The 24,983-nt window shown below is 42.0% G+C and overlaps 1 protein-coding gene across 1 annotated transcript in view; it reads right to left on the minus strand.

Annotated features, from left to right (window-relative positions):
* Positions 1-24,606, minus strand: part of RTN1 (reticulon 1) — a 217,001-nt gene extending 192,395 nt beyond the window's left edge. The window contains exon 1 of the mRNA XM_070593113.1: positions 24,178-24,606. Within this exon, the coding sequence (XP_070449214.1) occupies positions 24,178-24,418 (241 nt within the window). The 5' untranslated portion in view covers positions 24,419-24,606. The remainder of the gene's footprint in view (positions 1-24,177) is intronic.
* Between the last annotated feature and the right edge of the window lie 377 nt (positions 24,607-24,983).

Genomic DNA, 24,983 nt, shown 5'->3' on the forward strand with positions numbered 1-24,983 from the left:
TTTATTCTTTATTCTTTCATTCATTACATGTGCTTTGAACACTCTCATATGCCATGCATTGTTCTAGGCCATGGAGATACCACAGTGAGAATCAGACAAAGCCTTCATGGAACGGAAGTTCCCAAACATGAAAATGAACCAGGTTTTCATAAGAGAGTTCTTGTCCCAGGTTTCTGAATATGGAGTCACTGACATAACCCCTCATCTTCTCACCATGTCACTCAGAAAATATTGGGAGTGAGTGAAGGTCAAAACCTCTGTTCTTGGGAGGAGAACCCTGCTTTAGCCTGTGAACGTGGAGTGGGAAAGAAATTGTAACAGAATGGGGTGGGGGTGAGGGGCCCTCTTGAGTTTTCAACCAGAGCAATCAATTTCTTCCACCAAGCCCTGGGGGAGGGGAAGGGAGTTCCAGCTAATGTAAAGGGGGGAGAATCCCTACACAGGATCACAGCCCATCTCATGTCCAGATTCCGCGGTGCTGTGGAACCACCTGGGCAATCCTTCTAGCACGTGCGGCTTTGATTCACAATCTTTTTGGCTAGTGCACAGTGTATTCAGGGTTGTGAGATTAATTCAAAAAACACTGCGGCAAGGCCTTAAGATATTCCATGACCATGTTCAGTCATGCTCCCTGGTCAGCTCAGACTGACAATACAGGTATTGGAGTGAGAGCTCACCTGAGAAATAATAAAAGTCAAATGCTTACGGCATGCTATAAGCTCTGCTATAAATGCTTTCACTCACTGGAGCCTGTAAGGCAGGTTCTACTGATTTACAGATGAAGAAACCGAGATTCTCAGAGCTGAATCCACTTGCCCAACATTGCACAATTAGAATATGATGGCCTGGGATTCGAACTCAAAGCTACTCCAGATACTATGCTCTCAAACTACTGCCTGTCAGGAGACTGCTGGTTCCTCCTTAGCTCCTGCTCTGGACAGGGCAGCATCTGAAGGGCTTGTCCAAGGATCACCAGTGTGCCACTTTCTTACCAAGCCCAATACACTGTGCTGCTTTAAAACCTTTCAAGTTTATTCTGACAATGAGTTGGTTACATGTGAGCCAACACAGAGAACAAACAGGAGGTTATAGAGAAACTATATTATTTTCTTTTGCTTAAAAAATAATGAATCCTAGAGAAGTCAAATTTAGAGACAGAAAGTAGAATAGTGGTTGCCAGGGACTCGGAGAGGGATGGGGAGTCAGAGTTTAACGGGTAGAGTGTGCCGAAAGACAGATGGTGATGATGGCTGAGCAATAATGTGAATGTACTTAATACCACTGAACTGGACACTCAGGAATGGTTAAGATGGTAAATATTATGTTATGTCCATTTTACCACAATTAAAATTAATACTTAAGATAATTATGGAGAAAAATGAAATAAATAACAAATGCTGTTGTTTTATTTAATAAATTATCAAGTGGGTTAATATATAATCAAGGATCTTTCTGATACATCTTATTAAGCTTTATTTTGTCCTCTTATTAACAATTTCAGGGCCAGTCCCGTGGCTGAGTGCTTAAGTTCGCATGCTCCGCTTTGGCAGCCCAGGGTTTCACTGATTCGGATCCTGGGTGCAGACATGGCGCCCCTTATCAGGCCACGCTGAGGCAGCGTCCCACATGCCACAACTAGAAAGACCCACAACTAAAATATACAACTATGTACTGGGGGGACTTGGGAAGAAAAAGCAGAAAGAAAAAAACAGAAGACTGGCAACAGTTGATAGCTCAGGTGCCAATCTTTAAAAAAAAATAACAATTTAAAGAAAAAAAGAAAAAACAATTTCAGTTACTATTTATGGATGCTAAATAATGAGATTATAAGTATGCAATTGTGGGATCAACCTATATTCAATCAGTAGAACTGGTTAATGTTTCCTCCATATCATAAAATGCTAAAATAAAGTGAAATCTACAAAGCAAAGTAAAATTTAATCTTATATATGAATCTTGTATATATGAATACAGCTTATATATACATTTTGACATTGTAGATTCCCTGCATCAATTAAAAATTTAAAATCGAATGGTTCATAGTTTGCATTTTTTGTACAGTGTTTATAAGAGCACTAGCTTTGTGATTCCTAATGTTTTCTCTACATCTGGATAATCAATACTGTGGGTGACCATTACCTTAAATATAAGTTCAGTGAAATATGATTTTAATATTAATACATTACATTTGCAATGGAGTGCTATTATCTTTGAAAGCGTTTTACATTGATTCTCTCTTCCTGTATCCGCACTTCACTTAACAGCATCATCATGCACCCACATGTCCAAGCCAGAAACGGAAATAATTCTTAAGTCTTTTCATCTCCAAGTTCTATCCTGTACTTCATAAAAATCTCTTCATCCCAACCCCTCTTGCTCTCCATTGCCAGTTTCAGCCCACCACGTCTCACTGGACTGCTGTGGAAGCCTCTTAACTCACCTCCCACCCCTCGCCTTGCTCCCACTCCAACCTGCCACATTGCCACAGTGCTTTCTTAGCACAAATATGAGAAAGTGCCTATCTCACTAAAAAAAACCTCAAATGACTCTCTATTGTCAAGAGAATAACATCTAAAGTTCTTGGTCTGCTATCCAACAGCTTTTACTTTCTCACAGTCCGGTCCTATCCACCCTTCCATTCTCCCTCCCCTTTCCCCAGGAGGATCTAGGCACACATAGGACCACTTGTAATTATCCCATCACGCCAACTTTACAACTCTGTTCATTTGTCCTCACTGGATTCTCTCCCTAGAAGTCTTCCCCCACAATTTTCCAGCATATGACATCCTTCAAGGCCCAGAAAAAGAAGCTAGTTCAGGCAGCTGCCATGGACAGCTCACAGAAGACATGTTAGAGCAGAAAAAAAATGTAAGTTCCGGCACCATACATCTCTACACTATAACAGATTAGAAACAGAAGCTGGAACTATACACACACCATTGATAAAGGCTATATATTTAAAAATCTGAGCTTGGAACAACTGCAAAAAAACCTGAGAACTCTCTGTAATAACAGCCCTGATGTCTGTAAGCAACCAGCCAGAGTAGGTCATTATGGGCTGTGAGCCAGGTTGGTATATAAGAGAAGGTCAGTGACGTTGCACAACAAGGATGATGGAAAGAAAGAACAAGGACCAGAACCGTGACATCTCCCCTAACCCTTCCTGGCTATAGGTTCACTGGTGCTTTTGTAAAGAAGGAGAAACAGAACGATCTAAGGAATAAATCCTGGCCCAACTTTGCTTCCCTTCCTTCTCATTTTTCACCCATAGCCAACATCACTCATCAATCCCAGCAGTCTTTTCCACAGCATTCTTCTCATCTCAGTGCCCATATCTATGAGTTGGGGCATGCACATACACGTGTGCGCACATGCACAAACACACACACTCAACTGCTACCTTGTTCCGGAGGGTCTCAGTACTCACCCCAGAACACCTACCCAGATACCTTCCTGTCTAATGTTTCTCAAATATTTTCAACTAAATAAGCATAGTGGAAAAAGAAGAGCAAGTGTGTATCCCAAGGGCCTGTGGATGTCGCCTAGGTGCATGATGCAGGATGATTATTTAAAGTCTAACATTTGAAAACTGGATGTGAATTTACTCCCTAATACATCCATTTATTTTGTAATAAAAAAATAATGTTTTAAAAGGTTTACTACCAGAGAAAATTGACCTTGTCTAGTCTGGCTTTGAATTCCCTTGGTCCTTAGCCAAGAGTCTGCACACCTGTGTGTGAGCACCGTCTGTCCAGTTCTAAAAGCTACACCTACTCTCAGAGAAACAGCCCCTTTGCAGAGACTGATTCTACTAGTGAACTAGGAATCATCTAGAGGCTTAAAGACAAGTGCAGATAAACAGCTCTGTACCCCCCATCACCGTTCTAGAAACCCAGAGCCGAGGAGGCAAAAAACAAGGGATTCCTCTTTGAAAAAGCAAGAAGGGAGAAACAGGGTTTTAAGCAGGGCTCTCCTCTCTGAATAGTCTTCCTGGTGCCTTAGCATGTGAATTTCTCATCCTTTAAAACTCAGATCCAGAACCACTTCTAGCAAAAAGTTTTTTCTAACCTTCCCTTCTGTTAAGATGCTTGACAGAGCATCATGTATATACTTCTGTCATATTTCTTCACAATAAAATATAATTGTGCATTATTTATCTCCTTCATTAGACTATAAGTTTCTTGAGGAAAGAATTTTTTAAAATTTTCTGGGCTGGCCCCGTGGCCGAGTGGTTAAGTTCGCGCACTCTGCTGCAGACGGCCCAGTGTTTCGTTGGTTCGAATCCTGGGCGCGGACATGGCACCGCTCATCAAACCACGCTGAGGCAGCGTCCCACATGCCACAACTAGAAGTTTCCACAACGAAGAATATACAACTATGTACCAGGGGGGCTTTGGGGAGAAAAAGGAAAAAATAAAAAAATAAAATCTTTAAAAAAAAAAAAAATTTCTGTCCATAGCACTTAGCATAATATCCGGCATGTAAGTATACAATAATGAATAATTAGCTCCCATCTCTTTATCACTGTTCCCCATAAAAATTACACTATAAAATATTTTTGTCTACCAATAGTATTTTAAAGAACATAACAATTAATCAATGTTTCCCTTTTGTTAATCAAAGACATTTTATCTGAGCATGCCATAAAAATAATAAGTGGGAAATGTTTTTGTGTTAAAATTACTTGTTAATTTAGATTCTTGGTATTTGGGTTTGCTCATATGGGCTCATCTAAGTTTTAGCCAAAAGCATAAAGCCCCAATGTTAAAAATGTACGTGTCATGTCAAAGTCATTCACAGGACTTAGTGCATAACAATTCCCTAATTTTATTGTAAAATCATGGAATCCTGAGACAAAAGGAATATAAAGAATATCTGAAGTAATCTAGTTCAACTTCCTACTTAAAAAATAAGCCCACTTTGAAACATCCCTGATAAGTGATCATGCAGTCTCTGCTTGGACCCTTCCAGGAAGAGAGAACACTACGCTCCATGCAAATTCCTTTTGGAGCAGCTCTAACTCCTGAACCACAGACTTTTCCTGCCATACGAAAAGACAGCAACATACACCAGCAGGGTCAAGTGGAGATGGAGGAAGCTGGCACAGATCACCCAGCCCAGCAGTCAGGAAGTAGGCGCAGGGCCTGAATTCATTTACGAATCCCATATGAACCCTTTTAGCCAGGCCATCTTTGCCGGGGCACCTGAAATAATTTTTTCACCAGGCCCAAATCAGCTTTTAAGTCCCATTTCATTGGGGCCTCTTTCATCTTAAGTCACTGCTCAGATGTCAAAGAGCTAGAATTGAACTAAAAAGACTGTAATGTTCTCCACAAGCTAATAAAAGATTACTTCACCATTAGTATTAATTGAAAATGAGGATCCACCTTGTAATGGTCTGCACCTTAATACAGCAGTCCCTTCTCGAGGGTAGGGCTGCCAGGGGCTAAGAAGGAGGAGCTGTTAATCGCAATTGTGTCAAACTAACCTCAGCACAAACGATTGCATTTTATTCTGTGAATTCTCAGGATAATTGAACATCTTATCAAGGACATCCACTCAATTAATTTTTAAAATGTTAACAGAATTCACTTATCATCAGATAGTTTTAATCATAACTGTCAAGAATTGATTTTATTTTTTAAGTTAGCACTCTTAGCATTTTGTAAAGAAATTTAAACTGGTATAACATGAAATTTTTTGCTATTCTTATAGCTCATATAAATAGGAGCAAGAATTTACATTGTAATTGATTTAATATTGGTCATGTGAGCTATACATAAAAGATCCAAATCCTACTTCTAAAGTCTTTGAATAGTCGATTCTGTGAACTTGGAAAGCTTATGAAAATGTGCTATGATCCCAATATGGTAATAAAATCATCTTATGTAATCCAAGAAAAAATAAAATAAATCACCAAATGACGACATTCTGAGAGTGCTATACCTGACCCTCTGCTAGAGATTATAGAGACGTATCACCTACCTTAAGGGAGCTTAAGTCTAGACAACGAGAAAGAAATATTCACAAACTTGATGCAATGTGAACAAGTACATGTACACAAATCATCATGGATGAAAGGATAGGAAGGATCTCAAACCCTTAGCTGACTACTTGAATAGGCCCCAGAAAGAACGGGGTTTAAACATTCCTGAAAATGCACGTGTTACCAGCTAGGACTTGACCCCCAACATCTGGCCCCCATCCTGATAAACCTAGTGGGATTTCGCTGGAAGACTCCTTTCCCATGGCTAGTTTATGCCTCGGCTAGAAGGAAATAAACAGAACTACGTAAGTTAGTTGTCATCACTACTCAGATAACCAGATAAGAGTGGAGCCCTCTACCACCCAGTCAATAGGCCATTGGATCCTAAAGCTATTCTAAGAAAGTATCTAAAGTATTTGTCACAATGCCTGTCTGCCCAGCACCAGGTGCTAAATAAATGTTAACTTCCTTCACTTTTATCTATTTCCTGTCTTGGCCCTAACTACCTAACTACCCTCGTTCCCCAGTCAAGGTAGAGAGTACATTTTTACACTTGAGCATGGTAGAAGAAAAAACAATTCGCTCCTTAATATTGCTATCCAACCACTGCCTGAGGAAATCACAGTGCTAGTTGTGCAAAGAGGGAAAGTTTACAAACAATCTCTTATATCTGAGGGAAAACCCTGGGCTAAATTCTTCTCCATCTAGATAAAGATCATGTGAGTCCTTTGGAAAATCCCCAGACCGGGGAAGGAAGGTTTAGGCCCACAGGCCTGACTCAGCCCACTACTTGATTTCATTCAGCCTGGGAGTGAGAAAGCTCTGGGCAGCGCTGTACAGAAGACTCCAAGAACAGCTCCTAGCTGGAGCCCCGGGGGCCTGCTGAGGTCACCCCATTTAGAAAAGTCCCTCGAGGTTTAAGGATCTAAGCAACTGTAGAGACGAGCACAACTACAATTTCAAAGGGCAGTAAAGCCCAGAATCCTCGTCTCATTGCTCCAGATTCTAGAATTGAAGAAAGCTCTATTACCTAGTTCTCTTTTCCTCTTCTTTACAAATCCATTTCTTGACCAATATAGACATCCATATCTATATCTCTATCCATATATATACCTATATATATCCATATCTATATATACATCTTTTGCTTCCTCGAAGAGCTTCCCTCCCTCTGTGTACTTCTCTCTTCCCTAACTCTCTTTCTCCCTTTTCCAAATCTTCCTCCACCTCCCCTCCCCTTTTGTCTATTTGTGTCCTTTCCAGGGGTCAAGCTTTCTCCCTCCATCACCACCCCTTCCCATCCCCGGTGGCCCATCTCTTCTCCGCCTTCACCTCTCCTCCTTGTGTCACTTCTGCTTGTCCAGCTGAGACTCCTCCTATCACTTCCTTCTCCCTGTAGGATAAAGTTGAATTCCACGTCCTGGCTTTGTTGTCTTGTAAGACAGTTTTACTTTTCCTTTTGCTATATTTCAAAGGCAGTGTGGTGCAATAGAGCAGGAGACTGGGGGGTCAGAAACGGGGCTCTGGCCTTGCTCAGAGTCCACATTTGTAAAATGAGGATCACTCAATAAATGACATCAGTGTCTCATCCATTCTAAAGTACTTAAAGAAGGTTAGTGATTATTATGCAAATGAGGAAAATTGATAGCAATTTAGGAATTACTAACAATAATAAGAATAGCAAACATTTATACAGTCCTTACTATGTGTCAAGCATTACAAATGTTGGGTCACTGAATCCTCAAACCACCATAGGAAGTTGGCACCAAAAGTTGTGCAAAGAAGGTGAGATCATGAGTAAGTTTTTTCTCTTGCAAAAATGTATTTTATTATTGTTTTTACAAGAGCCTGGAACAATGGAGCATATCAATATCAATTCAATATTCAAAAGATATTTTCACCGGAAGGATCACAGGGGAAACATAATCATTATGTGTTAAGCGATACAGTTAAAGGTTGATCTTGACGTCCCTTCTCTGGCAGAAGCCAGAGCTTTTTTGTTTTTAACAGATTGGTAAAGATTCCTTTTGGGAATCAAAGTTCCTGAGAGTTATCATAGTTCTTAAATAAGTACCAAGCACAGAGCAGAGTACCACGCTTAAAATAAAAAGTAACACAAATGGCCTCGACAGTCCACTGCAAATCATTCTCTACCCCTAATACATGTTTATCTTCAACATAGGATATTTCTAGGACTCATTTCTCTAGAAAGCCTACTACTTGTCTTTAAAAAAATTTTCTAAAATTCCTCCACAATATTCATAGAAAGGAAACCAATTCTTACTTCTGAGACTTCTGATATGTAAGATCCAAATTATAAACAGGAACTGCTTAGCCTTTAAAAGATTGTACAGTTTCTAGGAAACAATACTGGGCATTTGTTCTTTCTCACACGTCTGGTAAAATAAAACAGGAATCGTTCTCTAATACCATGGATTCAATTAAAAACAGAACTCATACAAGTTCAATTCTGGTAATGCAAACACGCTGGGTTACAATTTACCCTTGTATTATTTATAATAAAAGGTTTGCAAAGCAAATTAATAGTATGATCAGTAGTGGCAATTCCAAAATTTATATATATAGTTAGGGGCCACAATCTGGTTGGAGGGCAAGCCAGTTGACTTATTTTGAAGTTACATTTTCACAGGAAGCATCCTCCTTTCACTTTGATGATGTGTTCATAAATAAATAAAAGTAGCATAGATTTTTTTAAATATCATATGCACATCTTACATAACATTGAGAAAACGCTAATTATTCACATCAGAGAATATTTATTTATTTAGTGGGACTTTAGATGACTGATGGGGATTATTAGAAGGAGAATTAACATCTTCGCCTACCCCCACCCCAAGCATCTCCATAATAACAGCAAAGGAATGTTGCCTAAAGTAACAACTGCTTCCAAAAACTTCAGCAATGACTAAAGTGTACATAGAGGTGCACCGTGTACACAGAAGCAGTGAACAGACAAATGATGCATCATTTATCTGGACACTGAAGGTTCACATGGACCCACCATTTAGCCCTTGCCGCAGAGGGTGAGATCAGCTACTGGCCATCGGAAGAGCTGAGACTGGAATCCAGTGTGGCTTCTCCAAGTCCATCCTCTCTCTCCCACTTCACCATAGCCAGTTTGGAAAGAGCATGGCTCAGTAACCCTTGAGAGCCACAAATTCAGTTATGATACATTCTTGAAACTAACAAACAGCATTTATGGAATGCAGACTTTTTCCTTAATTTAGGTTGCTCTTCCTGGTACTCTGACTACATTGTTATTTTACTGCATTTATCTTCATATTCCAGTTATGTATTTAAGTGTCACCTATTCAACTACATACTGTGTGCATGTAAGTGCTTAATAAATATTTGCTGAATAAATGGATGATTCAGTCAGATTTTATTGAACCATGAAACTATTGCCCCTTTGTATACAGTGATCTACACGAAAGTATCTGGAATTATTGATTTCTAAGAGTTAGAAAGTTATTTAATTCCTCCATCCATAAGAGGCCTCTGAAGAATCCCAGAATTTGTGTGCACGATGGTGTTTGTTAAGTGCATTTTCCTGGGCAGAGATTCCAAAGCTCTCAACAGATTCCCCAGTGGGGTCGGGGTCGTGGGGGGGGGCGGGGGGGCGCGTGGTTCTGTGATTCTGAAAAGATAAAAAGTTACTAATCTAATGGATCCTCTCTATTATATCCCCTCTGTCATATAAATGACCAGCCCAACTATGCTTACCCACCTCCACTGACTGGAAACTCACCACCCTATGAGGCAGTCCAGGCTATTTTCCTATTTGACAGCTTCACTTCCGATTGACCAGAGCTCCATCCTCCAGAGTCACACAGAACATATCCGGTCACTGTCACTTGATGGCCCTTCATGTATTTTTAAACAGCTGTCATAGCCTCCTATCTTCTCTTGCGCAGGCGGTAAATCCTCCGTTCTTTCAACCAGAGTCAAGGTTTCTGCTACCATCTTCACCCTGGAGCTCTCAGTGCCCCCAGGACTCTGCCCGAGCCCACATGTGCTCCACCCTCCCGGAGCCAATTGCGATTCAGTCTTCATTCAGGGAATCTTGAGTTAACGAGACTATTTCAGCACGTCGGGTGCAGCTGCTTCACCCCGCTGACTGAGAGTTAACTTATAGTTAACTAAAACTCCTATATTTTTTTCTTTATATGTGTTGCAGTTTTACCATAATCCTCCCATTCTGTTCATGCAGTCAGTTTGAGGGTCCTATTGCAAGATTTTACAATTCTCCCTGTCAAATGTCCACTTTTTAAGTATAACTATTTCTTTCAGCTGAGGTTCCTAAGGATTCTCAAGTTCCCTCATTCCAAGTGTTAGCTACTGTCCCCCTCACCGAGCTTCTCTCTCTCAGTCTAGTTCAGACAGGTTTTCATACAGGTTAATGCCTTAGAAGCATGCAACTTTCACTACACAGACCATAAAAGTGAGGTTGCACAAGCCTAAAATAGGCAACACGGTGCGGTAATTAACAGCACAGGCTCTAGAGCCAGACTGCTGAGGTTCAAATCTTGGTGCTGCCACTTACTGCATGACCTCAGGCAACTCACTTATCCTCTATCTCGGTTTACTCATCTGTAGAACGGGATAAATAACTCCATCTGCTTCACTGGGTGGTTATAACAACTAACTGTAAAGAGCTCAGAACACATTGTAAGTGCTATATAAGAGCTTGTTAAATAAATAATTTAGCTTATATGTGCACATATTTATTTATCTAAGCACTAGAGGGTCAGAAATCAGTGAGTATTATAAACGTGGAAAATAGCTCAGAGACTTAAAGCAGTACTATTCACTTATTCTCCCTGAAGCCCACATCTGGACCAACACAACTGAGATTTTATGCATTTAGCAAACATGACATACACACCTCTCAGCCTGTCTTCACTGTGCTCTGTTAACATGAACACAGTGAACATTCGAGAAAGGGAACGAGTCCCGGTAAATATTTCTGTGCTGCAGAGTGGAAGGGTTTTACAACTTACCTTTTTTTTTCAGTCTACTTTCTCTCTGCCGTTCATATTGGTCATTTCTATTGTTTATCTTCAAGTTCAGTGATTCTTTCTTCTATGTTTTCCATTCTGCTGTTGAGCTCATCCACTGAGGTGTTTTTTCCCCCAATTCTTTCTGTTAGTGTATTTGTCAGTTCTAAAATTTCCCTTTGGTTCTTCATTACATCTTCTATTTCTTTGTTGGACTTTCTATTTTATTACTTGTTTCAAATGTGTTCTTAATTTCTCAATGAAGAATTTTTTTCTTTAAAATCCTTGTCAGACAATTCCAACATCTATGTGATCTTGGTATTCATTGTCCTGTCATTCAAATTCAGATCTTCCTGGTTCTTGGTATGACAACTGATTTTCAGGTGAAACCTGGACATTTAGGGTATTATGTTATGAGACTATGGATCTTATTTAAATGCCACACTAACAGGGAAGAAGGGTGCTGCCTTATTACTGTCAGGGGGAGGTGGAAATCCAGGTTCTCCCCTCAGTCTCATTGCCGTTGAGCAGTGTTAACCCTCCTGCCTCTCCACTAGGCTTCCTCTGACTCCATCCACACAGCTGGCACGCACACTAGGTGCCAAAGCCTTGCTGGGTGGAGGTGGAAGTCCAGACTTCCCACATGGTTTCCACTGGCACTGGGATTGCTGGGGGGCACTTTGTTGGGGTTCCTCTTATAGCCTCACAAGGGTGGAAGTCTAGGCTCCCCATTCGACTTTTGCTGGTGGGGGTGGGGCAGAGTTTCTTTCATGGTATTTGGCTGGAGCAGAGCACTTATTGTCTAAAAGCTTTCTCTCTTGCTAGGCTGTTCCTTTCCTTGTCCTTTGGTGAGAGAGAGCAGGCTTTCTTGTGGGTACTTTTTGTCTGTGCCAATTGGTGTTTCATGGTTGCTGGCTTCTCCAACACCCAGTCTGAGCTATATGAGGCAAAAGGAAAACCCAGAGAGCCCACTGCCACGTCCTTCCTCGGGTCCCAAGGTCCATAGTAAGTCTGGCTTCTTCTCTCCACCTTTCAGAGTCTTTATGTTTATTTTATGTATAGTGTCTCAGAGTTTTAGCTATACTTAGCAGGAGAGATGAAGACAAGTATATTTACTCCATCCCTCCAGAAGCAATGATCTATTTGTGGAAGACTTTAAGCTACAGAGCTATAATACTAGCCTGCAGATACCCACTAGCCCACAGGGCCAGCTGATTTAGTCTTGCCCTGGGGTGTGGGGGGTGGAGCTAGCTTTCACTGTGATGTCCTCTCTACTGAGAGAAGCAGCCTCTTCCAGAGCAACTCCCACACACACCTAGGATAGCTTCCTATGTTTACTGCCCTTCCACCGAGCAGGAAAATCAGAATAGACACCATCTGCTGTCTTCTCTCACTCCAGCTGGCCCCCCAGGCACACCTCAGCCCTGCTCCAGTCACAGATCACTCTTTAGGACACGAGGAATGGAGTGGGTCACCACACCAACTGCACTCCATGTAACCAAAATGTCTTCCAGTGTGGATGGCCAGAACCAACTTCTCCCCATCCCCATTCTTCCTCGCTTTCCTGCCATTCTCCACTGATGTTTGGCTGAGGTGCAGCCAAGCACAGCAAGCATTTTCTATTAACATACCTAAGGCTGAGGTAGCATGAGTTTTTCTCCATCTTTGTTCTCCTAGGCCTCTCTTCTGTATCTGACAGTGCTAACTGGGCTTTCTATTAATAGTATCTAACAAATATATTGTTATTTGCAATTTTTTTAATGACTTTTTTTTTTCGGTGAGGAAGATTGGCCCTGAGCTAACATCTGTTGCCAATCTTCCTCTTCTTTTTTCTCCCCAAAGTCCCAGTACATAGTTGTATATCCTAGTTTTAAGCTCTTCTAGTTCTTCTATGTGGGATGCTGCCACAGCATGGCTTGACGAGCAGTGCGTAGGTCTGCACCCAGGATCCAAATCGGTGAACCCTGGGCCGCCAAAGCAGAGTGTGCAAACTTAACCACTACACCACCAGGCTGGCCCCTGTCATTTGCAATTTGTATGACCTCCTCATGTTTTCTCTGTGTATTTTCACAACAGCTCTGTAAGATAGCTGGGACAACAGTATCATGCCCATTTTATATGTGAAGAAACTGAGACATAAAGCAGATTTGCTCACATTGACATGATATTAGGTACTAAAGCCAAGATTAGATAAACCTGCTTTCTCAGTCAGAGCTCATTCCATACCATGCCATCTGAGATCCCGTGAAACTATAACAATGGCAGAGTTACCATTTGATTGCCAGGCTATATAACACCTAGTACCATACATCCATACTATGGGATCTGAGGCTCAGGAAGGTTCAATAATTTGCCTAAAGCCACTCAGCTTTGTTCTTGACCCTTTGTTCTTCTGATACTACATAATCTCTTCTGGAAAACTAATTTATCTATGATTTCTCTTCTAATTTTCTAAATCTGTATCAAGAATCCTGTTTTCATCTCCAAAATCCATTCTTTTATCCATGGTGCCAATTGGAGATTTCCACTCCAATAGCTTTTCATCACATCAAGCCCCAAATGACTAAAAATGAATTTATTATCCTCACTTCGCATCAGTTCCCCCTCCCATCTCTCTATAGAACCAAAATTCTCCCAGCCATTGGGGCACAGAACTTTAGAGTTGATTCCTTCCTTCCTGCATCCCCCATCTCCTGTCAGTCACAAACCCTTATTGAATGTTTGTGTGAAGCCACTCATCTTTCTTCCTCTTTCTTCCCACGTACTTTCCTCTTTCTGCCCATGGCTATTTATGCAAGGCACTGAAACTGATGTTATTGGGTCAGCCTTCTGTCAGCAAACATGCAGGTTTCAGGATCATCCCTACTGAGTTCATCTTCTATGCCACTGTCAGACTGGACTAATCTTCCTTAACACAGCTTTATAATATTAATTCCCCCACATAAAAACCTTCAAAGGGCCTAGAATCCATATAAAAGGAGTCTAGAGTCCCATGAGGAGCTTTCAAGGCCCCTGGAACCTGTCTCCCCTCACCTGGCTGGGCAGGTTAAAGCAGCCTAATCATTGCGATCTCCACATCATCACTCACGTTTCTCCCCTCACCTAAACTGCCTTTCTGCTCACTTCTGCTTATCCTTCTTCTATCTATCCTTTAGGCATAAGCCTTTAGGTGGCACTCCACCTCTTTCGAGAGACCAGGTACTCTGAACCCATAAAATCACGAAATTCCTGCAGGGCTTGCTTATAGCTTCTCTCATCCATCCAAGCACCAAGCTGTACTCTGACTTGAGTTGTTTACCTTTGTATTGTGTTAGTTAATCACATCTCCATCTAGACAGCAAGCTGGGAGGAAATGGAGGAGAGAGGACACAGCTCATGGTGCTCTATCCCTCACAGCTCCTGGCAAAACGCTGAGCATAAGGAGGAGATTCAACAAGTCAGTGTTTCTTAAAGTTTTAACATGCATTTGGCAGGGTTATTTCCCCAGGTTGAGGTCTGTGGTCACCTCATGAGATCTTGAAGAGGTAATCTATAGACCACATTTTGAGAAGCCCTGCTTTTCAGGATCAGTTGAAAAATTCATGCCAAAGTGGACATGACATGGATGTTTTTCTTAGACTCGTCAACTAGATCAGCAATAACTTGAATACACAAAATTTTCTGTTGTCCAAGAGTTGTTTTTTAAAAATGAATGAAGATATGCTACGCATAAAACAAAGTTCTAGATGTTTTGAAGGAGTGAGATAGTCAACAAATTCCCCACATTCAGGAAGCAGGAATTTTGTTTATACCTGGTTTTATAATAATCTCATGCAGTAGATGAATTACAAAATCCATTTGGGGATTGGACATGGAAGTTAGACTGCAGAACTGGTCCAGCTAAAAATGTAATTCATTAGGCAACCCAGAAAACATGGTTTTACAATGAATAATTTAACATAAATATACATATAGTGAGGCAGAGGACTAAGGAGAGAATCATATGATGATGTAGCATTACAGAATGAGTTAATGAATTCCCCAAACATTTTGGGATATATTGAGTACGTATGGAATTAGATACGGTAGTAAAAATTAAAAGATAGTTCAGGAAAAAGGATATAATAAAAGAGATGCTTACAGATATCATGTTTCACATTTAGGTTAATAACCCAAAACTAGCTTAAATTGTATAGTTCTTAAGAAGCGAGTGTGTTACATTAAGGAGTTTTTCTCGACAATGGAGATCTAGAGAAGAATTTAAAGCAGGACTCGATTTTGTGGAGAGTGCCTTTTAAGAAGTCAATTTAAGTTAACTGCGGTTTTGTGGTGAACGCTGTTTCTGGTTTCATTTGTGTGCTGTTCACTTTTGAGAAATATGCCCACGTTAAACAGCCACAGTGTAAAGTTGAGTATTGTTTTCCTTTAGGGACATTTAAAGATCTCGGTAACAATTAACACTTTCCTTTCTAAGTTTCCCCCAGTAAACAGCAACCTCACTTTTGTTTGAATATCAGTAACTGGGAGGCAATCTCTCTCTTGTCTGGGCAGTTCTAATTATTAGAACTTGCTCCTCCTTTAGGTAGAAATCTGCTTCTCTGATTTGCCCAGCATTCCCCCTTCTGCCCTGTGAAAGCACCTGGATCAAGTTACCTTTCTTTGCTTCATAAGAGTTCTTCTCGTATGTGAATTTAACTTTCAGATCTCTTTTAATTTTTCTTTTCTTCTGACTAAAAATTCTTAATTTCTTCAAACATTTCTCAAGTGGCACTTTTTTCTAGGCGCCTCACCATTCTGGTCACCCTTTTCTCGTCATTCTGTAGCTCACTGATGTCTCTCAAAGCATGGCACCCACTGTGTAGTAGAAGACTCTGAACGTGGCCTGCCTAGAACAGAATCTAGGTAACTGTTACTTCAGATGATATGTACCCAAGGCTTTCTATTAATACTACCTAAAATTACATAAGATATTCTAGTAATTCCACCACACCCCTAGCTCATATTTAGTTAATTACAACCCTCAAAGTTCCCATCCCCCACAATGAACTATTTTAAGTTGCATCTCCTACGTTCTGTACATATTAAATAGAGTTTGCGGAACCTATAGTCAGGACTTTATATTTATAATACCACAGGTCTCTGTTCTTCCCTCCCCTCTAAGAACCCCTAGCTTTGAAGCCAAGGCCACTGTTTCCTTCCCTAAAGATACCAGCACCTGGTTCACTGCCACTCTCCAATCTCTGTTATGGCTCTTTCTGGTTTCAGTAATCATATAGGTGATGAGCTCACTCCTGGCCTTGCCATTCTTCTGGCCTCCACTCCTTCAGTGACCTTGTCCTCCATTCCATCTTGTCTCCCACTCCCCTCAACACCTGTACTCCCTCCTTCATCTTTGTCTCAAACACCCACTCTAGTATCACCACCTCGCATCCTCCCAGCTCCCTTACTCAAGCACCCCTGCTCCCGCTGATCTTCAATGCCTCCGGTACATACAACCCACTGTAAGTATCGTCTTTTCACTGTGCTTCATCCTTCCCTCCTCCCCAGATTCCATGGCCCGTCAGTATTCTCACTGTCTTGCACACGTCCTCAATTCCACTGCCCCTCTCTTCTTGTCATGCTCACTGGGAAACAAAAACAAAAACCAACCCAACCATCCACTTACTCCAAATCAACACTAGGCAGCTGAACTCAACTGAAAAAAAAGAGACATATATGATAACTGGTCTTGCTTTAAGCTCATAACCACCAACTCCAAGTGAGCCCTAGAACTGCTCAGAATTCCTACAATTTTCCCTAGTCCTTTCACTCTCCCCTTATCCTAAGTAACAATTTTATACCTTCTCCCCTCCTCTCAAACTTCCAACTTCACTCTGCTATTCACTCTGCTGTTGACCTTGCTTCCTATTTCACTGAACCTGTTCTTGGCCCCACTTCTGCACCTGTGCCCCGCTCTGTCTTTCCTCCAGTTATATCCATGAACTGCCCTTATGTCTGTAACATCAACCCTCCACTGTGCCCTGGGTCCATTTCCCCTCACCTATTCAGGGACGTAATTGCAAGAAAGTCCCCCTCTCTCTCCTGCACCATCTTTCCATTCCTCCTGAATCATTTGTATCATCTTACAAATATGCTTTAATATCCTCCATAGTAAAAAAAATAAACAAAACTTTCCCTTCTCTTGATCCCCGAGATAGTTACCTCTTATATTTCTAGTTTCCCTTATAGCACAAGTCTTCGAAAGAGTCACGTCTATCGATGTCATCTCATTTTCTCCTCTCATTTTCTATAAAACCCATTCCACCCAAAGTCTTTTCCAACACTTCACAATAAAGCAGCCTCATCAAATTCATGACTTCCTCACTGTCAAATCCAATGCCTGATTCTCAGGCCTCATCTTACCCAACCTACAAGCAGCATTTGACAGAGTCCATCATTCCATCCCTCAACATACACTTCTCCTGCCTTCTAGAATCTCACTTTTTCAGTTCTCCTTCTACTTCACTAAGCCACCTTTACTCGTTTTCCTTTGTGGACCTCTGAATATTTGAGTGTCCCAGGACTCCTTGGCCTCTTCACTATCAAAATTCAATCCCTTGGTGACCTCATCTCTACGCCAACTCCCAAATTTATATATCCAGAACAAACCACTCCCACCCCTGACCTCTACACTCCCTACCTGACATCTCTGCTTGGATATCCAACAGGCATTTCAAATTAACATTTGCAAAACCAAATTCCTGGTCTTTCCCTAAAACCTGCTCCTCCCAAAGTCTTCCCAATCCCAGCTAATAGCAACTCCATTCTTGCATTTGTCCAAGCCAAAAATGGCGTTATCTTTGACTCTTTTCTCTCACACCCCATACACAATCCATTAGGATACACTGTTAGCTTTGCATTCAGAATCTATCTATAATCCAATCACGTTTCACCTCCTCCAATGCTATCACCGCAGTGCAAGCCACTGTCATCTCTTGCTTGGATTATTGTAATAGCCTCCTAGCTGGTCATTCTTGCTCCACATCCCATAATACCTCTCCCATGTTAGAGTCTCAACACAGTGCAGAGTGATCCATTAAACTCAACTTAAAACGTAGCTCTAAACATGCTCCTCCCTCACTGTAAACCTTCCGGTGGCTCCCCTTACACTCAGAGTAGTATCCTAAGCTCTTCCAATGGCCTATAGGACCTAATCTGCCCATCACCCCTCATCCCGCATTCTGAGCCTTTCTTCTACCACTGTCACCTTGCTCACTCCACTTCAGTGACCCCCTGCTGTTCCAGGGAGCATGCTCACCCAGGGCCTTTGCACAGGCTGTTTCTTCTGCCTAAAATGATCTTCTCCGAGGCATCTATCAGCACAATTCACTCTGTCACTTTCTTCGAGTCTCTGCTTTAATGCCACCTTGTCAAGGAGGCCTTCTTTGACTATCACTCCACTACTGTTTAAACTTTCTCCATAGAACTTATCATCCCTTGACATACATTTTGGGTTCTCTGTCTCCCCTCCCTCTTCTCCCCTTCCCTCCCTAAACACACACACACAGAGGACATACACTTTATGGGAGACAAACTTTCATCTATCCTTTTCTCTACTGTATCCTTAGTGCTTAGAACAATGTGTAGCATACAGCAGGGGTTCAATAAATGACAGTATAATCATGAATGAATTAAATAACACTGTCTTGCTGAAACTGATAACAATGGCTGCCTCTGGAGAGGGAAAATGGTTGGCTGGGAGATAGAGCGTGAAGAAGACTTCCTTTTCTCTGTATACTCTTTTCTACTGTTTAAATTTTAATATCATGTGCATATATTTCCGACGCCAAAAAGGAATTTTAAAAACTAAGGGCAAAAAATGATTTTAATTAAAAGAGTTTGCCTTGGGGTAAACATTAAAATCAAGACTTTTTAATAGCAGTGCTACCCTATAGCACACCAACTATCCTCTGAAACTTTGTGCCATTTGCAAAATTAAAGAGCATGCTTTTATGGCTTTACGTAAGTTGAGTGTTTTGTAGAGTTCTTAGGCATAGTAAGTGTTGTATGTGTGCTGGTGATTCAGAATCTGAAAAAAAAAATTCTGTTTTATGGGATTATTTTTAAGCGAACCAATGGGAATTTCCGGTGATCAACATATTTATTCTTTTCTAAGGGTTGATCAATATTTGGCATAATAATGCATTCTTAGATTCTACCAGCAATAAGTATCAAATATATTGGCTTATAAGTTTTAAGAATCCATCATTTCTTCCTTTTTGAAAATCACTTCCCCACTTCAACTTTCCTAGCATTAGCCTTATTCTCAAAATATACTAGGAATGACTTTAAAACTGCTCAGCACGCTCATTCAACACCATGAGATGTAAAGTAGTTGGCTCTGAAGGGCCAAACTCATCAAAGCAATGAGACAGGAGTTTGCCTTCTGTTCACTTATCCCGGGCTTCCAGTCTCTCTTTGTGTATATTTCAGATTTTCTAACTTAAGAATCACTGTGCATTTTAAATAATACAGATTAAATATGAATTGCGAAGCTTTTCCTTTCTTTTTTCATATACTCTTACTACAGCATCTTCCACAAGCAGTGGGCCACTCCAGTTTACGCTCTTCTCATGTTCTTTTTGGCCTCAAATATTATTTATACAAACAAAACTGGTTTTTTTCTTTTATTTTTTGGCCATGTTCTTTACAACAACTTTAGTGGAGGACATTCCTATGTGGATATATTAGTCTCTTGGAATAGGTTTTTTATTTTCTGCCCTCTATATTTTACAGTGCCTTTTTCAAAGCTCCCTAGTCACCACTGAAATAATTTGTTTCAATTTTAAAATAAAAGCACAGCTAACTAATCCAGAGATTTTTGGATTCTTCTATGAAGAAGACAGAATTAGATAGATAGATAGATTGATTGATTGATTTTCTTTTCCCCCAGCGATGAAGTCTCAGCAAGCTGTGCTCATATTTATTTATCCTGTGTTGACCTCAGAAAACTAACTCATGCCCTTGTGACCATGTGGTTAGATTATCATAATGCCCTTCTAGTCAAGCTTCCAGCATTGATTTGAGAATGAGGAAAATGAAAAATGACACAAAAGGAACTGTTTAACTAAACTAAATACTAACATGAGACAGAAATGTGCACATGTTCCAGAAAACCACAACCTGTGTTTAGCACAGATCCCTACACAAAGGATGCATTCAATAAATGTTTACGAAATTGAATTGACCCACAATGATTTCTCACTTTCCAGATAATAAAAACTTTCCATAATCCATGCTATCCAGGATAGACAGTATAATGAGCAAGATAATCGACAACTCTTCTTCAAATCCTCAGAATCAGAAGAAGATGAACAACCCAGAAAAGAGATGAGGGGAGGAAGGCCTATGGTGTATTTGAGGGGTAAGGAGCAGGACGGGTTTCCTGGAACAATGAGCTCATGAAGAGGAAGTTATGCTGAAAGCCCTGATAAAATTTATTTATCAGTGTATTTTTAGGGTATGTAAGTGTTTCTAAATTTTAATTTAACCTAATTTCAATTTCCTATACGAAAGGACGTTTACCATACTTTCTGCCAGAAATGTTATTGATTGTATCCAGAGGCTATGTCAAGAGAAATAAATTGCACTAGAAACTCTTTTACTCTCCTTATACATTCTGTAAAATATCATAAAAGCAAGTGTAGTGTTCTTTTCCATATCAATAGAACTATAGCTTTCTCAAAAGATGAAAGAAAACTGAAAATTTAAATTTATATCTTCTGAAGGGGATTACTGGGATTGACTCCAAATAAAAGAATGTACACACATCTATCAAACACGTCCACAAGGGCAGACAGTCACTCCAGCCTCCAAATGAATTTCAGAAGATGATTGGTAATGTGTGTGGCATAATTTATTATATAAACAGAGTAAACACAGGATATATATATATACATTCTGAAAGCTATTTAAATCTTGATAGACTAAGAATAGATTTCCAACAGAGTATCACATTCAGCATTTGAAAAATGTAAATTAATGAGCACTATAGTCCAAGGAAATTGGGGAAATCTCTCTTTTTGGCAATCATCTAGAAATTTAAGTCAAATTATCTATAGATCAATATTACTAAAGCAAATCACACTGGACTGATTTCTCCAGACCCTTCTCCATTCTGTTCTTCATTTTGCCTCCCACGCGTGAAACAGTCAATGAGTTAACTTCCAAAGTGACCAATGAGTTAACTTCTTACCACTGCATTTTGTTCAAATGTTCTATTTTAAATTCTTCCTTTAAACAAAGGGCCATTCTTCTATCCTTGTGTTACTGTATGCTCCTTCTGAATAGTTTCCAGGAATAAAATAACTGATGGTAAAAAAAACAAAACAGTTGCTCTTACCATCCTTAGTATAAAGTTATCAGATGATGGCACTGATTCCTGATCAACAACGCTAACATGTTGTAGGGTACACATGGTGTATTAAATGTTCCCTTGGCAACAGACATCATTTGACACGCCCATTATCAATTTCAGACATGAAAAATCACAGCTTTAGAAGACGCCGTTATTTTTTAAGAATATTTTCAACCCACAAAAGGGACAGAAGCAATGAGAATACTTGAAAATACAGTACTGATGGAGTTTCAGAGTGCAGCTCTAATGATGCTTAAACACGTATCCTTTTGCAGGACATTACTGAGAAATATTTTTGGAAATGCTTCTTTAGGAACTTTAATTACTATCAATGTATAAAAATAAATAACATAATTTCTGTCCAGACACTTGATTGGTGGTGTTTTTCAAAAAAAAATAAAAACAGTTTCTAAAACATCAGTAACAGTCTTACATTTTATAATTCCATCTGGAAAAGAAACAAAATCTGTTTACAGTGCATCACACTAAAAGTCTAAGTTACTTCTTAGTTTGATTTGAGTCCCAAAGAGCACCATTCTTTTAAAAAGGTGTGCTTAATATGCTTCCTCTGGATTTTGTCTTTGGTAAAGTTGAAGCTGCACCTGCCCACTTTGCTTATAGCAACAGAACTGCCAAAATAACAGGCAAGGAAGCTGGCCCGATTTTATTTAGACTTTTCAAGATCTAGTTATTTGTTTAGATATCATTCCCAGCATATGGGTCTCCTACAGCAGCCCATCCAGTCTACTAAATAAGAAACATGTAGATTTAAAACATTAAACAATCAACAACTGTATGAGAAATTCCTTCCAGCAGCAAGAATAAACTAAAAATTTTCTATTTACTACGCAAAATATGTACTCCTTTCCCCTCCCTTCATTCTCCACCTCTCCAAACTTAGCGTTGTTTTATTTTATTACTGTATTTGTTGCCTTTGATAGGAAACCCCTAATACAATCAACAAAGTAAAATATTTCTATAATAATGTTAAAAATTGCAAATGCCTACTTTGTGACAGGAGTCCTTCTAAGCATTTTATATATAGCAACCCATTTTAGTGGATAGTATGTCACTGCACATGTGGCACTGAGCTTCCCTTCTCTAGTTCACCTAACCTTGGTGACACTATTGGAAGGTGGGCAATGTTTATAAAAAATAATTCACTTTGATGAGGATGCATAAATTTTCTGAACTATGAGCTTCCCTCAACAAAGAATGGCAATGGTAAACAACAAAAAAATGTACCTTCCTTTGTTATCTTTTGCCATCTTCCTCTGCAACTATAAAGAGTTTTGTTTTCTCTTCATTTAGATGAAGAAGTTGAAAGGGAGGCTAGGCAGCCATGCTTAGTGTTAAATCCTTCCTCCCTCCATGATATAATCATTAATATATGACAAACGGGGTTTTCTGCTTTTGAGTCTTTCTTTTTTCTTTTTCTTTCTTTTTTTTTTTTTTCTTTGCTGGAAGATGGTCTCCACTTTTTCTCCTCCCTCAGAATGTTGACAGGTTTTATTCAACGCATTCCCCAAATCTCCTTTCTTCAGCTCAAATCTTTTGTACTAAAGCAGAGTTAAGACTACCTAAGGCACTCCACATGACCCTTAAGAAAGGCGGTGGCTTAAGAAAACGGTTTCCCAAAATCAGCTGCCAAGGGCACGCATGTTGGTCCCGCCTCCCTTCCGCTCCTCCTGGAGCACCCACCACCCCAGACCTTTGAGGGCTGCATTTTCAAAACTACACAACTCTCATTCCACCACAGCAAAGCCTTCTCAGGGAACAACACAACACAGTACTCTCTAACCCACTCTCTGGAAACACAGCGCTACCCAGGTCGGCAGCCCCTCCCAAAGCTCCCCTCCTGCCTCCTCTGGCCAGGATACTCCAGGGTCCCTGGTCCCCGTTGGGCACCCGCAAGCTCCGGCTCGGAAGAGGGAGTCAGGCGAAGCGAGGCCGAACCTAGGGCAATTTCCAAATGCCTGGGCGGGTCCAGACTGGTAGTAAACTGTGCCTCCTACGCTCACCACCACTCAAGCCCTCTAACACCGCAGCCAGGCCGGCCGCGCTTAGGGGTTCCAAGTTTCTACGCTCCCTGTAAGATGGGGGCATCCGGGCAGTTGGGAACGAAAGGTTCTTGGAGGGGGCTGCCATGACTCCCAACCCTCTTGCAATGCTGTCCCTCTTGAATTAGACACAGACACACCTTGGGATTTCTGTTTCCTGCGCAGAGAGGGGGAGGTGGGGAATGGGAGTGGGGACTGGGAGGGAGAAGGGGTTGGCGATTTGAGGAGGGAAGGGGTGAGGCAGAGTTAAACCACGTCTCTGCCCAGAACCGAGCCAGGTCTAGGGGCAGCGGGCCTGCCGGTCGCTTTGTTGTCAGCGTCCCCTGTCGCTGGCGCGCACGCTGAGCGCAAACACGCCCCAAAAAATCATCGCAACTGGCCAAGCGGGCCCTACAGCCCCCAACCCTTTGGCAGAAGGAAGAAACTTGTATACGGGCGCTCCAGCAGCCAGGTTGATGCGATTTGCCTTTGAGGACAATTTTTAAAGCCGAAATAATAATGATAATGAAATTAAAGGGTGAATAGTATTTTGTTTTCTTCCGAGCCTTTGGAAAAATAAAATTCCTGTTTTCTGCCAGTCCGCTAATATTTACAGTCGCCCAAGGCAAAGGAGGGGTGAGGTTAGTGCTCAAGTAGAGAGCGCAAGGAAGGGGCAGAGGCGAGCTGCGGAGAAGGGCACCGGCTGGGGACTCGGGTCCCGGACGCCATTTGCGGGGCAGCGGCGCGCGCCCGCCTTACCTGTGGATGCAGTTTCCATGGCAACGGGCGGCGGCCGGGCGGGGCCCGAGCCCAGCTCCCGGGGCGCCGCTTCCCCGGCCCCGGCGCCCAACCCCCGGCCGGGCTCCCCAGCCTGCGGCGCCGGCTTGGCCCCTTTCGGCGTCACCGCTTCGTCCTCCCCCTCCCCCCGGTCCCCGAACCACTGGGACCCGGGGCCGGCCAGCGGCAGCAGCTGGTCTTGGGGATCCGGCGGCGCGGCCATGGCTGGCGGTCCCCGGGGCGCGGCGACGGCGGCGACGGCGGGACCGGGGTGCGGTGGCTGGGCGGGCGGGCGCTCCCTGCTGCTGCCCCCGCCGGGACTCGGGGCTCGGGGAGGCTGCGGTGTCAGCGCCGCCGCCGCCGCTGCTGCAACTCCGGCCGAGAGCCCGCCTGCCGCTCTCCCCGCTCCAGCTCCTCCTCCTCCCCCTCCTCTTCCTCCCGGCCCCGCCGCGGCCGCCGCCCGCGCTCCTCCTCCCGCTCCCGTCGCCGCCGCCGCCGCCGCCGCTGCCGCCGCTGCTTCGCTGCTCTCGAGCCTGTTATTACGCAGGTGAAAATGGCCTGCTTGGTCTGAGTCTTCCTCGGCACGCGTCGGCCCCCGGCCTGCTAATGGCAGGCCCGGATTAGGTGATGTGCCAAATCCACTTGAATCTTCCTCTCATTTGGGGAGGAATCAGAGGAAAGGATGAGCAGGTAGAAGCAGCCCCCAGCTGAAGCGTGACTGGTTAGACAAGCCGCCCTCCCAACTCATAAAGTTAAACCCGGACTGGTGTCCTGGGACCCGAGGCAAA

This window comes from Equus przewalskii, chromosome 25 (genome assembly GCF_037783145.1).
Source record: "Equus przewalskii isolate Varuska chromosome 25, EquPr2, whole genome shotgun sequence".
Classification (NCBI taxonomy): Eukaryota; Metazoa; Chordata; class Mammalia; order Perissodactyla; family Equidae; genus Equus; species Equus przewalskii.